The sequence below is a fragment of the Babylonia areolata genome, chromosome 35 (assembly GCF_041734735.1).
Source record: "Babylonia areolata isolate BAREFJ2019XMU chromosome 35, ASM4173473v1, whole genome shotgun sequence".
Lineage (NCBI taxonomy): Eukaryota > Metazoa > Mollusca > Gastropoda > Neogastropoda > Buccinidae > Babylonia > Babylonia areolata.
In genome coordinates this window covers 23,415,900-23,432,380 of record NC_134910.1, presented here as the reverse complement: position 1 = coordinate 23,432,380, position 16,481 = coordinate 23,415,900, and the positions used below count along the sequence as shown (strand labels likewise).

At 42.7% G+C, this 16,481-nt stretch overlaps 1 protein-coding gene across 1 annotated transcript in view; it reads right to left on the bottom strand.

The window, feature by feature from the left end:
* Positions 1-549: 549 nt before the first annotated feature.
* LOC143278026 (uncharacterized) overlaps positions 550-16,481 on the bottom strand; it is a 74,799-nt gene continuing 58,867 nt past the window's right edge. The window contains exons 10-12 of the mRNA XM_076583038.1: positions 10,870-11,021; positions 10,511-10,603; positions 550-4,544 (exon numbers count right to left, since the gene is read on the bottom strand). Coding sequence (XP_076439153.1) covers positions 4,463-4,544; positions 10,511-10,603; positions 10,870-11,021 — 327 coding nt within the window. The 3' untranslated portion in view covers positions 550-4,462. The remainder of the gene's footprint in view (positions 4,545-10,510; positions 10,604-10,869; positions 11,022-16,481) is intronic.

The window sequence follows — 16,481 nt, the reverse complement described above, 5'->3', positions numbered from 1 at the left end:
ATGTATGATGAATTTAAGTTTTACTTTAATGTATGATGAATTTAAGTTTATGTACGCTTTATGTATGTTAACTTTATGTATGTATGAAAGTAGTGTCCGACTATGATCATAACAGTGGAGAAGGCAAATGCTGTCCCGACTGTCTGGGATAAAATTTGGTTATAGTGGACAGTACCTTGTCCAAGTGCCATCCCCACTCTCTCAGCACATAGTGGACAGTGTCTTGTCCAAGTGCCATCCCCACTCTCTCAGCACATAGTGGACAGTACCTTGTCCAAGTGCCATCCCCACTCTCTCAGCACATAGTGGACAGTACCTTGTCCAAGTGCCATCCCCACTCTCTCAGCACATAGTGGACAGTGTCTTGTCCAAGTGCCATCCCCACTCTCTCAGCACATAGTGGACAGTGTCTTGTCCAATTGACATCCCCACTCCCTCAGCACATAGTAGACAGTGTCTTGTCCAAGTGACATCCCCACTCCCTCAGCACATAGTGGACAGTGTCTTGTCCAAGTGACATCCCCACTCTCTCAGCACATAGTTTAAAGGTTCAAAGGTTCAAAATCATTTTTAATGCGAGAAACCCTATTTGGGTACATGGAAACACAAGAGAAAAACAGGCCCACATCCTCGAGACGTGCCATCGCACGAAGAAGAGAGAGAAAATAAGAAAATAAAAAAGGGGGTGGGGGAGGGGAGGGGGGCACACAGTGAAGCCCTAGGGAAAGAAAACCTGCAGGGTCTGCATGCACAAACGCAAATAAACAATCATCAATTCAATATAAGGATTATTTTTTTAAAAAAAGAAAAGGAAAAAAAAAGAAATATATTACTTGAAGCGTTTAGTACTGCTAACCTGACATAAGAAAAAAGAAGAAAAACATCAAAATTATCGCACAGATTCAATAATAATTTTCAAAAATTTTGCCAGCTTCAACACCACTATTTTCTTCGGAGTATTAAGCAGTGTACTGTATTTCAGTGTGTTCGGTCGTGTACAATAAAATGGTTTTAAGAATGCTTTTCCAGTGTCTGAAAAGAACGAGCATTTAAAGACGTAATGGAATTCGTATTCCAATTCACCTGAATTACATTTTCTACAAACCCTCTCATTTCTGTCAGTACATAAGAATCTTCCTTCCTGGATGGCTAAATTGTGACTGAGAGTTCTAAACTTCATAACTATAGTTCTGAAATTATCTGGGAGAATTGTAATATATTTTTCAAACTGAAAATTTTGTTTGTATATTCTGTACAATTCATTTTTTATTTTTTTATTTCTGCACTCCAGGTCTGCATATATTGGTCTCTCAACCTCTCTCAAATTTATTGTATGAAGGACGCATGTCACGATGTTCAGTCCAGAGTCCACCCAATCCTAGGTCATTAGGTAGACTTTTGATACACATTAAATAATCAGATTTGTAAATGTCTCTTTCTGTTAACTGAAATAAAAATCTGTGCATCACACTAGAGAGCTTATTTTTGTTTTCTTGGTCTGTCAGCTTGTACCAAAAATTAAGTAGTCGGCATTTTGCTGTAAGTTGAAGAGGATATTGTCCAAGTTCACCTAAGACCATATGTGCAGGAGTAGCCTTCCGGAATTTCAGAATCATCTTATAAAATCTAATCTGGAGCTTGTTGGCTAGCTCACACATTTGAGGGCACCAAATCTCCGAGCCGTATAACAGAATTGGTACAACAGTTTGCTCAAATAATTTTCATTTAACATCAATGGGTAACATTAATTTACGACATTTCTTTAATAAACAAAACACGGTCCTTGAAGCGCGCTCATACAACATTAATTTACGACATTTCTTTAATAAACAAAACACGGTCCTTGAAGCGCGCTCATACAACATTAATTTACGACATTTCTTTAATAAACAAAACACGGTCCTTGAAGCGCGCTCATACAAGTCTTTCTGCGCTGGCTTGAAACTGTTGTTATAATTGAATTTCATGCCAAGATACCGAAAATCATATGCCATCTCAAGATTTTCACCGTTAAATTTAAATGTTGGCAGTTTACCGACTTTTCTTCTAGAAAATATTACATCTTTAGTTTTCGAAGCATTTAGCTTTAATTTCCATAATCAATAACCTGACAAAGCGCCTAATGCTTTTTGCAGACCTGTGGCTGATTCGGCAAACAGTGTCATCTGCATAAAGCAAAATAAACATATAATATGTCAGTCTGTCATCAAAATCAGTATACATGGGGCCCATGTCTCGGACACTATTCAAACCACTCATTCTTTCTGATAAAAATTCTTTCATAGCATTAAGGTACACAGCAAACAACAGAGGAGATAAAATGTTACCTTGCTTCACCCCACTCACCCCATCCTTACAACTGGAGAAATCTGAATAGTTATTTTTCTAATGCACACACGACTTTGCTTTCTTGTAAATATCCTGAATAACGTTCAAAATTCTAGAGAGTATCGGTTTGATTTCCCGTACGAACAAAATTGTTTTCAAATGCGGAGTCTTCAGTATATAAGCTTTGAAAGTGATTCATGAAGGATTCGCACGTTATCTTTACGTACGTATTAGGTTTCTCATGTACAGACCCATTTAATAACTTCCAACACGATTTCGGATCACTACCTTTCAGACGACGGATCTTCTTGTTTAGATTTAATTGAAAATTTTTTATTTCCTGAACGAAATTCGCAACTGGTTCTTGTAAGCTTTACTTGCAACCCTCAATTTTCCATTGTTTGTATTTTTACTCCTTTTAAAGATTGTCCAATTGACATCCCCACTCCCTCAGCACATAGTAGACAGTGTCTTGTCCAAGTGACATCCCCACTCCCTCAGCACATAGTGGACAGTACCTTGTCCAAGTGCCATCCCCACTCTCTCAGCACATAGTGGACAGTACCTTGTCCAAGTGCCATCCCCACTCTCTCAGCACATAGTGGACAGTACCTTGTCCAAGTGCCATCCCCACTCTCTCAGCACATAGTGGACAGTACCTTGTCCAAGTGCCATCCCCACTCTCTCAGCACATAGTGGACAGTATCTTGTCCAAGTGACATCCAGTTTATGTCAGTCTCTGATGTAAGCCGAGCTTTGAGCCTGAATCGTTGAGACAACGAGCTTAAAATCTTACCATGCAATCCCAAATATTGTAATTCTTTCGTCATAACTGTTGAATGAACCAATGCGTGTAATTCATTAAAAAACAAAACAAAAAAACCAAACCAAAACAAAACAAAAAAACGAAAAACAAAAACAAAACCAAAAAAACCCAAACAATCGGGTAGTCGCTAAATAGCCAGCCTGGTATTTATTCACAACCCGACAATTCTTTACATCGTCAGGAAAGATGACCGTCCTACGGTCATAACAATAACCGTGGTACATAACAATAACCGTGGTACATAACAATAACCAAGGTACGTTCATAGCAATAACCTTGGCACGTCCATAGCAGTTACCAAGGCACGTTCATGGCAACAACTGTGGCACGTTCATGGCAGTTACCAAGGTACGTCCATAGCAACAACTGTGGCACGTTCATAGCAACAACTGTGGCACGTCCATAGCAGTTACCAAGGCACGTTCATAGCAACAACTGTGGCACGTTCATGGCAGTTACCAAGGCACGTTCATAGCAACAACTGTGGCACATTCATAGCAGTTACCAAGGCACGTTCATAGCAATAACCTTGGCACGTTCATAGCAACAACTGTGGCACGTTCATAGCAGTTACCAAGGCACGTTCATAGCAATAACCTTGGCACGTTCATAGCAACAACTGTGGCACGTCCATAGCAACAACTGTGGCACGTTCATGGCAACAACTGTGGCACGTCCATAGCAACAACTGTGGCACGTTCATAGCAACAACTGTGGCACGTTCATAGCAGTTACAAAGGCACGTTCATAGCAACAACTGTGGCATGTCCATAGCAGTTACCAAGGCACATTCATAGCAATAACCTTGGCACGTTCATAGCAACAACTGTGGCATGTCCATAGCAGTTACCAAGGCACGTTCATAGCAACAACTGTGGCATGTCCATAGCAGTTACCAAGGCACATTCATAGCAATAACCTTGGCACGTTCATTGCAACAACTGTGGGACGTTCATAGCAACAACTGTGGCACGTCCATAGCAACGACTGTGGCACGTTCATAGCAACAACTGTGGCACGTCCATAGCAACAACTGTGGCACGTCCATAGCAACAACATGGCAAGTGACAGATGTACAGATCAGATAACGAACAGGCGACTGTGTGTGTGTGTGTGTGTGTGTGTGTGTGTGTGTGTGTGAATTTGGGTTTTATTGTCTCAAGTTCAGATAGTTTCAAAGAAAACCCGGTCAGTTTGTTTCATGTTTTCCCGGAAAGATTGTGCAGTGACCGCCCTTTAACAGTCTGAGATCTGATGCAGAATAAATAATGTGTTGTTTGCTGGAACATGTCCTCACAAAAAGTGACGTCAGCACTTTCTGAGCGCAGATACGATGGACACCAACAGAGCGATGACCACAGTGGGTTGGAAACTGCCGAGCCCTGCAGACCTGAAAACAGAAAACCATGTTGGATGAAGCCGTGCAGACCTGAAGACAGAAAACCATGCTGGATGAAGCCGTGCAGACCTGAAGACAGAAAACCAACCATGTTGGATGAAGCCGTGCAGACCTGAAGACAGAAAACCATGCTGGATGAAGCCGTGCAGACCTGAAGACAGAAAACCATGCTGGATGAAGCCGTGCAGACCTGAAGACAGAAAACCAACCATGCTGGATGAAGCCGTGCAGACCTGAAAACAGAAAACCATGTTGGATGAAGCCGTGCAGACCTGAAGACAGAAAACCATGCTGGATGAAGCCGTGCAGACCTGAAGACAGAAAACCATGTTGGATGAAGCCGTGCAGACCTGAAGACAGAAAACCATGCTGGATGAAGCCGTGCAGACCTGAAGACAGAAAACCATGTTGGATGAAGCCGTGCAGACCTGAAGACAGAAAACCATGTTGGATGAAGCCGTGCAGACCTGAAGACAGAAAACCATGCTGGATGAAGCCGTGCAGACCTGAAGACAGAAAACCAACCATGCTGGATGAAGCCGTGCAGACCTGAAGACAGAAAACCATGTTGGATGAAGCCGTGCAGACCTGAAAACAGAAAACCAACCATGTTGGATGAAGCCGTGCAGACCTGAAAACAGAAAACCAACCATGTTGGATGAAGCCGTGCAGACCTGAAGACAGAAAACCAACCATGCTGGATGAAGCCGTGCAGACCTGAAGACAGAAAACCATGCCTAATGAAGCCGTGCAGACCTGAAGACAGAAAACCAACCATGCTGGATGAAGCCGTGCAGACCTGAAGACAGAAAACCATGCTGGGTGAAGCCGTGCAGACCTGAAGACAGAAAACCATGCTGGATGAAGCCGTGCAGACCTGAAGACAGAAAACCAACCATGTTGGATGAAGCCGTGCAGACCTGAAAACAGAAAACCATGCTGGATGAAGCCGTGCAGACCTGAAGACAGAAAACCATGTTTGATGAAGCCGTGCAGACCTGAAGACAGAAAACCATGCTGGGTGACGCCGTGCAGACCTGAAGACAGAAAACCATGCTGGGTGAAGCCGTGCAGACCTGAAGACAGAAAACCATGCTGGATGAAGCCGTGCAGACCTGAAGACAGAAAACCATGCTGGATGAAGCCGTGCAGACCTGAAGACAGAAAACCATGCTGGATGAAGCCGTGCAGACCTGAAGACAGAAAACCAACCATGCTGGATGAAGCCGTGCAGACCTGAAGACAGAAAACCAACCATGTTGGATGAAGCCGTGCAGACCTGAAGACAGAAAACCATGTTGGATGAAGCCGTGCAGACCTGAAGACAGAAAACCATGCTGGGTGAAGCCATGCAGACCTGAAGACAGAAAACCATGCTGGGTGAAGCCGTGCAGACCTGAAGACAGAAAACCATGCTGGATGAAGCCGTGCAGACCTGAAGACAGAAAACCATGCTGGATGAAGCCGTGCAGACCTGAAGACAGAAAACCAACCATGCTGGATGAAGCCGTGCAGACCTGAAGACAGAAAACCATGTTGGATGAAGCCGTGCAGACCTGAAAACAAAACCATGTTGGATGAAGCCGTGCAGACCTGAAAACAGAAAACCAACCATGTTAGATGAAGCCGTGCAGACCTGAAGACAGAAAACCAACCATGTTGGATGAAGCCGTGCAGACCTGAAAACAGAAAACCAACCATGTTGGATGAAGCCGTGCAGACCTGAAAACAGAAAACCAACCATGTTGGATGAAGCCGTGCAGACCTGAAGACAGAAAACCATGTTGGATGAAGCCGTGCAGACCTGAAGACAGAAAACCATGCTGGGTGAAGCCGTGCAGACCTGAAAACAGAAAACCATGCTGGATGAAGCCGTGCAGACCTGAAGACAGAAAACCAACCATGTTGGATGAAGCCGTGCAGACCTGAAAACAGAAAACCATGCTGGATGAAGCCGTGCAGACCTGAAGACAGAAAACCAACCATGCTGGGTGAAGCCGTGCAGACCTGAAAACAGAAAACCATGCTGGGTGAAGCCGTGCAGACCTGAAGACAGAAAACCAACCATGCTGGGTGAAGCCGTGCAGACCTGAAGACAGAAAACCAACCATTCTAGGTGAAGCCGTGCAGACCTAAAGACAGAAAACCAACCATGCTGGGTGAAGTCGTGCAGACCTGAAAACAGAAAACCAACCATGCTGGGTGAAGTCGTGCAGACATGAAGACAGAAAACCAACCATGTTGGATGAAGCCGTGCAGACCTGAATACAGAAAACCATGTTGGATGAAGCCGTGCAGACCTGAAGACAGAAAACCAACCATGCTGGATGAAGCCGTGCAGACCTGAAGACAGAAAACCAACCATGCTGGATGAAGCCGTGCAGACCTGAAGACAGAAAACCAACCATGCTGGGTGAAGCCGTGCAGACCTAAAGACAGAAAACCAACCATGCTGGGTGAAGTCGTGCAGACCTGAAAACAGAAAACCAACCATGCTGGGTGAAGTCGTGCAGACCTGAAGACAGAAAACCATGCTGGATGAAGCCGTGCAGACCTGAAGACAGAAAACCATGCTGGATGAAGCCGTGCAGACCTGAAGACAGAAAACCAACCATGCTGGATGAAGCCGTGCAGACATGAATACAGAAAACTAATCAGGGTGGATGAATAACCAGACCTGAAGACAGAAAACTAACCAGGGTGGATGAAGCCGTGCAGACCTGAAGACAGAAAACTAACCAGGGTGGATGAAGAACCAGACCTGAAGACAGAAAACTAATCAGGGTGGATGAAGAACCAGACCTGAAGACAGAAAACTAATCAGGGTGGATGAAGAACCAGACCTGAAGACAGAAAACTAACCAGGGTGGATGAAGAACCAGACCTGAAGACAGAAAACTAACCAGGGTGGATGAAGAACCAGACCTGAAGACAGAAAACTAACCAGGGTGGATGAAGAACCAGACCTGAAGACAGAAAACTAACCAGGGTGGATGAAGAACCAGACCTGAAGACAGAAAACTAACCAGGGTGGATGAAGAACCAGACCTGAAGACAGAAAACTAACCAGGGTGGATGAAGCCGTGCAGACCTGAAGACAGAAAACTAACCAGGGTGGATGAAGAACCAGACCTGAAGACAGAAAACTAATCAGGGTGGATGAAGAACCAGACCTGAAGACAGAAAACTAATCAGGGTGGATGAAGAACCAGACCTGAAGACAGAAAACTAATCAGGGTGGATGAAGAACCAGACCTGAAGACAGAAAACTAATCAGGGTGGATGAAGAACCAGACCTGAAGACAGAAAACTAACCAGGGTGGATGAAGAACCAGACCTGAAGACAGAAAACTAACCAGGGTGGATGAAGAACCAGACCTGAAGACAGAAAACTAACCAGGGTGGATGAAGAACCAGACCTGAAGACAGAAAACTAATCAGGGTGGATGAAGAACCAGACCTGAAGACAGAAAACTAACCAGGGTGGATGAAGAACCAGACCTGAAGACAGAAAACTCTGTGACACAAAGAACTCTGAAATAAATCACTGACACAATGAACTCTGTACCAACTCTGTGACTCAAAGAACTCTGAAATAAATCACTGACACAATGAACTCTGTACCAACTCTGTGACACAAAGAACTCTGTACTATTTCTGTGAGACAATGAACTATGTATTGTCTCTGTGACATAATCAACTATGTACTATCTCTGTGACATAATACACTATGTATTATCTCTGTGACACAAAGGATTCTGCTTTAAACGTGACACAAAGAATTCTACAATGACACTTAACACAAATAAATATGCATTAATTGGAAACAGCTGTGTACTAAATGACACAAAGAACTGAGCACTAACTCAGCGACACAAAGAACTGTGCAATGACTCAGCGACACAAAGAACTGTGCACTAACTCAGCAACATGAAGAACTAAGCAATGACTCAGCGACACAAAGAACTGAGCACTAACTCAGTGACACAAAGAACTGAGCACTAACTCAGTGACACAAAGAACTGTGCAATGACTCAGCGACACAAAGAACTGTGCACTAACTCAGCAACACGAAGAACTAAGCAATGACTCAGTGACACAGTGGCACAAAGAACTATGCAAGAACTGAGCACTAACTCAGTGACACAGAGAACTCAGCACTAACACAGTGGCACACAGAACTATGTACTAACTCATCGACACAAAGAACTGAGCACTAACACAGTGGCACAAAGAACTATGCACTAACTCAGCAACACAAAAAACTAGGCATTAACTCAGTGACACCATGAACTGTGCAATGACTCAGCGACACTAAGAACTGAGTACTAACTCAGCGACACAAAGAACTGAGTACTAATTCAACGACTCATTACTAACTCAGCGACACAAAGAGCTAAGCACTAACTCAGTGACACAAAGAACTGAGCACTAACTCAGCGACACAAAGAACTATGCAATAACTAAGTGACACAAAGAACTGTGCAATGACTCCGCAACACAAAGAACTGAGCACTAACTCAACGACACAAAGAACTGAGCACTAACTCAGCGACACAAAGAACTAGCAATGATTCTGCGACACAAAGAACTGAGCACTAACTAAGCGACACAAAGAACTGAGCACTAACTCACGACACAAAGAACTGAGCACTAACTCACGACACAAAGAACTGAGCACTAATTCAGCGACACAAGCGATACAAAGAACTGAGCACTAACTCAACGACACAAAGAACTGAGCACTAACTCACGACACAAGCGATACAAAGAACTGTGCACTAACTCAACGACACAAAGAACTGAGCACTAACTCTGCGACACAAAGAACTCTGCAATAACTCTGCGACACAAAGAACTGTGCAATGACTCTGCGACACAAAGAATTGAGCACTAACTCAGCAACACAAGGAACTGAGCACTAACTCACGACACAAAGACCTGAGCACTAACTCAGCGACACAAAGAACTGAGAACTAACTCAGCGACACAAAGAACTGAGAACTAACTCACGACACAAAGAACTGAGCACTAACTCAGCGATACAAAGAACTATGCAATGACTAAGCAGCACAAAGAACTGAGCACTAACAGGAAGCGTAGAGTACAGCCTTGTCACGCACTCCCAAACCAAAACGGACCTCCATAGCAACATCGTCATCATTATCGTCATCCTCCTTCTCCTTCATCATCATCAAAAGAAACAAAATAGTCTCAAAGTCTGTGGCCTTTCATGCTCTGCTCTCATGGTGACCTCAGTTTGCGATACCCCTCCACTTCCGTGCTTGGGGTGAGTCCTGTCAATGTCGTCAGATTCATGGGGGGCTGTTGTTTGAGGGGCGTGGTGGCGGTCTCCACTCAGGGAGGGATGCTCACTCAGTCTGGCTCCGCGACTAAGCCATTATTATCGTTAGTAGGGGCTTAGTAGGTGGTGTCCTAGGTACGTTAAAATAGAACAGGCATCACTGAACACCACCGAAGTGACTCAGCAGCAGTGCAGGGTCTCCTCTGGTGTGTGGCCTCCTGGTGACCTAACATCGATGGTTCCCTGTGGACTACCGACGCTGAAACTGCGACGGACGAACCCGGGTGTGGCCGTGTATGGGGGAATCTAAATGAGCGGCGTGGGAGTAATGCCACTGAAACGGTGCAGATGATGGGGCAGCAAAAAAAAAAAAAAGAACTGTGTACTAACTCACAAAACAAAGAACTGAGCACTAACTCAGCGACACACAGAACTGAGCACTAACTCACAAAGACCTGAGCACTAACTCAGCGACACAAAGAACTGAGCACTAACTCACGACACAAAGAACTGAGCACTAACTCACGACACAAAGAACTGAGCACAAACTCAGCGACACACAGAAATGAGCACTAACTCACGACACACAGAACTGAGCACTAACTCACGACACACAGAACTGAGCACTAACTCAGCGACACAAAGAACTCACCCAGAAGCCTGGCAGGCAGCCTGCAGCCAGTGCGGAAGTCCCTCTGTTTTCCCATCATGCACTTTCCTCCGGAAGGTGGTCAGCACCACGTGACTGTAGCCACAAGATAATTGAGTCACAGATAAATGAAAACCAATGTAACGTAGATTTCTTAATATACAACAAAGAGAGTGAAAGAGGGAGAGAGAGACAAAGACAGAGATAGAGAAAGAGAGACAGACAGAGAGAGAGAACGTTCATCACATTCATCGTCATCGTTCTCATCCTCACTGTCCACCATCTTCCCTCCGGACCCCCCCCCCCCCACCACACACACACAAACCCTCCCCCAGCACAGTGACTACAGGGGGTGGACCTACCTGTCTCGGGAGATGAAGTAGATGTTTCCGTCATAGCCTGTGACGGCATAGATGACGTCTGTGGCCACGTCCGGCCAGTACTGGGGGATGACGTGGACATGAGGGGTGTAGGCCGGCAGGTGATCAAAGTTGTACTCCATCCACAGCGTTGTCTGTAACAGGTGTGAAGGTGATGGTGATGATGGTGATCATGGTGATAATGATGGTGATCATGGTGATAAAGATGGTGATGGTGATCAAAGTTGTACTCCATCCACAGCGTTGTCTGTAACAGGTGTGGAGGTGATGGTGATGATGGTGATAATGATGGTGATCATGGTGATAATGATGATGGTGATAATGATGGTGCTGGTGAACATGGTGATAATGATGATGATGGTGATCATAGTGATAATGATGGTGATGGTGATCATGGTGATAATGATGGTGATGGTGGTGATAATGATGATGATGGTGGTGATCACGATGATAATGATGATGGTGATCATGATGATGGTGATCATGGTGATGGTGATCATTGTGATGTTGATGACGACGAAGATGATGATAGTGATGATGGTGATGATGATGATGGTGATAATGATGGTGCTGGTGAACATGGTGATAATGATGATGATGGTGATCATAGTGATAATGATGGTGATGGTGATCATGGTGATAATGATGGTGATGGTGGTGATAATGATGATGATGGTGGTGATCACGATGATAATGATGATGGTGATCATGATGATGGTGATCATGGTGATGGTGATCATTGTGATGTTGATGACGACGAAGATGATGATAGTGATGATGGTGATGATGATGGTGGTGGTAGAGAGGATGATGGTGGTGATGACGATGGTGATGATAATGTGACGATGATGGTGATGACGATGATGATGATAATGATGATACTGATGATGGTGATGATGATGATGATGATGATGGTGTTAGTGAGGATGATGGTGGTGATGGTGGTGATGAGGATGATTATGATGGTGATGACGATGATGATGATGATGAAGGTGGTGATGGTGATGATGGTTATGGTTGTGGTGATGATGGTGATGGTGATGGTGATGATGACAACGACGACGACTGAATGATGATGATAGATGATGAAGAAGATGTCGATGATGATGATAACGACACTGTTTCTCTTTCTGTTTTACACCTATCAGACAAAAGACATAACTGTTTCTCTTTCTGTTTTACACCTATCAGAAAAAAGACATAAACTGTTTCTCTTTCTGTCTTACACCTATCAGACAAAAGACACAAACTGTTTCTCTTTCTGTTTTACACCCATCAGAAAAAAGACATAAACTGTTTCTGTCTTACACCTATCAGACAAAAGACATAAACTGTTTCTGTCTTACACCTATCAGAAAAAAAGACATAAACTGTTTCTCTTTCTGTCTTACACCTATCAGACAAAAGACATAAACTGTTTCTCTTTCTGTCTTACACCTATCAGACAAAAGACATAAACTGTTTCTGTCTTACACCTATCAGACAAAAGACATAAACTGTTTCTGTCTTACACCTATCAGAAAAAAGACATAAACTGTTTCTCTTTCTGTCTTACACCTATCAGACAAAAGACATAAACTGTTTCTTTTTCTGTCTTACACCTATCAGACAAAAGACATAAACTGTTTCTGTCTTACACCTATCAGAAAAAAGACATAAACTGTTTCTCTTTCTGTCTTACACCTATCAGACAAAAGACATAAACTGTTTCTTTTTCTGTCTTACACCTATCAAACAAAAGACATAAACTGTTTCTGTTTTACACCTATCAGACAAAAGACATAAACTGTTTCTCTTTCTGTTTTACACCTATCAAACAAAAGACAGAAACTGTTTCTCTTTCTGTTTTACACCTATCAGACAAAAGACATAAACTGTTTCTCTTTCTGTTTTACACCTATCAAACAAAAGACATAAACTGTTTCTCTTTCTGTCTTACACCTATCAGACAAAAGACATAAACTGTTTCTCTTTCTGTCTTACACCTATCAGACAAAAGACATAAACTGTTTCTGTTTTACACCTATCAGACAAAAGACATAAACTGTTTCTGTCTTACACCTATCAGAAAAAAGACATAAACTGTTTCTCTTTCTGTCTTACACCTATCAGACAAAAGACATAAACTGTTTCTCTTTCTGTTTTACACCTATCAAACAAAAGACATAAACTGTTTCTCTTTCTGTTTTACACCCATCAAACAAAAGACATAAACTGTTTCTCTTTCTGTCTTACACCTATCAGACAAAAGACATAAACTGTTTCTCTTTCTGTTTTACACCTATCAAACAAAAGACATAAACTGTTTCTCTTTCTGTTTTACACCCATCAGGCAAAAGACATAAACTGTTTCTCTTTCTGTTTTACACCTATCAAACAAAAGACATAAACTGTTTCTCTTTCTGTTTTACACCCATCAGACAAAAGACATAAACTGTTTCTCTTTCTGTCTTACACCTATCAAACAAAAGACATAAACTGTTTCTCTTTCTGTTTTACACCTATCAAACAAAAGACATAAACTGTTTCTCTTTCTGTTTTACACCCATCAGGCAAAAGACATAAACTGTTTCTCTTTCTGTTTTACACCTATCAAACAAAAGACATAAACTGTTTCTCTTTCTGTTTTACACCCATCAGACAAAAGACATAAACTGTTTCTCTTTCTGTCTTACACCTATCAAACAAAAGACATAAACTGTTTCTCTTTCTGTTTTACACCTATCAAACAAAAGACATAAACTGTTTCTCTTTCTGTTTTACACCCATCAGACAAAAGACATAAACTGTTTCTCTTTCTGTTTTACACCTATCAGACAAAAGATATAAACTGTTTCTCTTTCTGTCTTACACCTATCAGACAAAAGACATAAACTGTTTCTCTTTCTGTCTTACACCCATCAGACAAAAGACATAAACTGTTTCTGTTTTACACCTATCAGACAAAAGACATAAACTGTTTCTGTCTTACACCTATCAGAAAAAAGACATAAACTGTTTCTCTTTCTGTCTTACACCTATCAGACAAAAGACATAAACTGTTTCTTTTTCTGTCTTACACCTATCAGACAAAAGACATAAACTGTTTCTCTTTCTGTTTTACACCTATCAAACAAAAGACATAAACTGTTTCTCTTTCTGTCTTACACCTATCAGACAAAAGACATAAACTGTTTCTGTTTTACACCTATCAGACAAAAGACATAAACTGTTTCTGTCTTACACCTATCAGAAAAAAGACATAAACTGTTTCTCTTTCTGTCTTACACCTATCAGACAAAAGACATAAACTGTTTCTTTTTCTGTCTTACACCTATCAGACAAAAGACATAAACTGTTTCTCTTTCTGTTTTACACCTATCAAACAAAAGACATAAACTGTTTCTCTTTCTGTCTTACACCTATCAGACAAAAGACATAAACTGTTTCTTTTTCTGTCTTACACCTATCAGACAAAAGACATAAACTCTTTCTCTTTCCGTTTTACACATATCAGACAAAAGACATAAACTGTTTCTCTTTCTGTTTTACACATATCAAACAAAAGACATAACTGTTTCTGTCTTACACCTATCAAACAAAAGACATAAACTGTTTCTCTTTCTGTTTTACACCCATCAGACAAAAGACATAAACTGTTTCTCTTTCTGTCTTACACCTATCAGACAAAAGACATAAACTGTTTCTCTTTCTGTTTTACACCTATCAGACAAAAGACATAAACTCTTTCTCTTTCCGTTTTACACATATCAGACAAAAGACATAAACTGTTTCTCTTTCTGTTTTACACATATCAAACAAAAGACATAAACTGTTTCTGTCTTACACCTATCAGACAAAAGACATAAACTGTTTCTCTTTCTGTCTTACACCTATCAGACAAAAGACATAAACTCTTTCTCTTTCCGTTTTACACATATCAGACAAAAGACATAAACTGTTTCTCTTTCTGTTTTACACCTATCAGACAAAAGACATAAACTGTTTCTCTTTCTGTTTTACACATATCAGACAAAAGACATAAACTGTTTCTCTTTCTGTTTTACACCTATCAGAAAAAAGACATAAACTGTTTCTGTCTTACACCTATCAAACAAAAGACATAAACTGTTTCTCTTTCTGTCTTACACCTATCAGATAAAAAACATAAACTGTTTCTCTTTCTGTTTTACACCTATCAGACAAAAGACATGAACTGTTTCTCTTTCTGTCTTACACCTATCAGAAAAAAGACATCGAAGCAGGTGTTTTTTCGTGTAGCATTACACTTTAATTGAAAGCGGCAAGCGTGGTTGCACGAGGCGCGTGGGGCGCTCGAGTGAACATTTATTTTTCACACGGATGTTCAGGTGAGAGCTCAGGAACATGCATGCTCTCTGGCACAACTTGTTTGTCACCGAACCTGTGCGGCCGTTCGGCTTCCAGCCGCAAAGAAGTTTGTCTCTGAGACCCTAGTGCTCAGGTGAGACTGGAAAAAAAGAAAAAAAGAAAAAAGAAAAATTCTGGTGTTTATCTTAATTCATTGTTATAGCGTCGATGGAGTAATTTGTATGTGCATTTGATGGTCGTTTTGCTTTTTGGTCTTTTGAAAAACGCAATGTTATTATATTATCATACTACCTGTAAATTTGGCAGTAAGGTTCTTTTTTGTCACAGTGTTTATGGTGTTGTTGTCTCTTTCGTCATTTTTCGGATGTATTCCCCCGTCTCCTCGACGAAGGCGGCAGTACGTCGCAGGTCCTCCAGTTCTCCGTAGAGCTTCTGGGCCGCTGGGATTGGGTCGGGCCAGGTTTTCTCTGAGTGCTTGGTGGAGCGGGCAGGACTGTAGCAGATGTTCTGTTGTCTGACTGCCTCTTCTGCAGGGGCACTGCTCTGTGTCGCCGATACGAAGTTTCGTGCATAGGTGGTGTTTCAGGCGGTTGTGGCCTGTCCTGAGCCTGAAAATGGGTACCTGCTCTTGACGAGTCAGCAGGTAGTACGGGTCTGCACTGTTGTGGCATGGATGCTGCTGCTTCCACTTGTTCTGCAGCTTGGCCTTAATGATGGTCCTGGATTCAGAGTAGTTGGTAGACCTGTCCATCTGCTCTTTCGTAGTGCCTTCCTTTGCCAGGGAGTCAGCAGTCTCGTTGCCAAGCACGTTGCAGTGGGAGGGAATCCACTGCAGGGTGACTGTGTGACTTGTGTAGAGGGAGGCGAGAGACAGATCGTTGAGCTCTGGATCTCTGTTGGACCAAAGGGCCTGCGAGATGGACAGGGCGTCGGTCAGGAAGACAACGTTGTGGCTGGCGTAGGGGCTGACCTCGATGTGGGCTGCTGCTGTTTTCAAGGCTTCTGCTTCGGCTCTGTAATTGGTGGAGTACAGGCTGGTAGCGAGACAGATCTTTTCTTCTCTGCCTCCTGGATACTGAACATAGACTCCTGCCCCTCCGTTCCGAATCTGCAGCAGAGCCGTCAGTGTAGACATGAGTCTAGAACTCTTTGGGGAACTGGGCGTGGAGGTGTTCAAGAGTGAGGGACTTTCTTTCAGGGCCGCTTTGGGAATCTTTGGGGCCAACACCAGGGATGCTGCACTGGATGGGGGGAGGGGTTCCTTC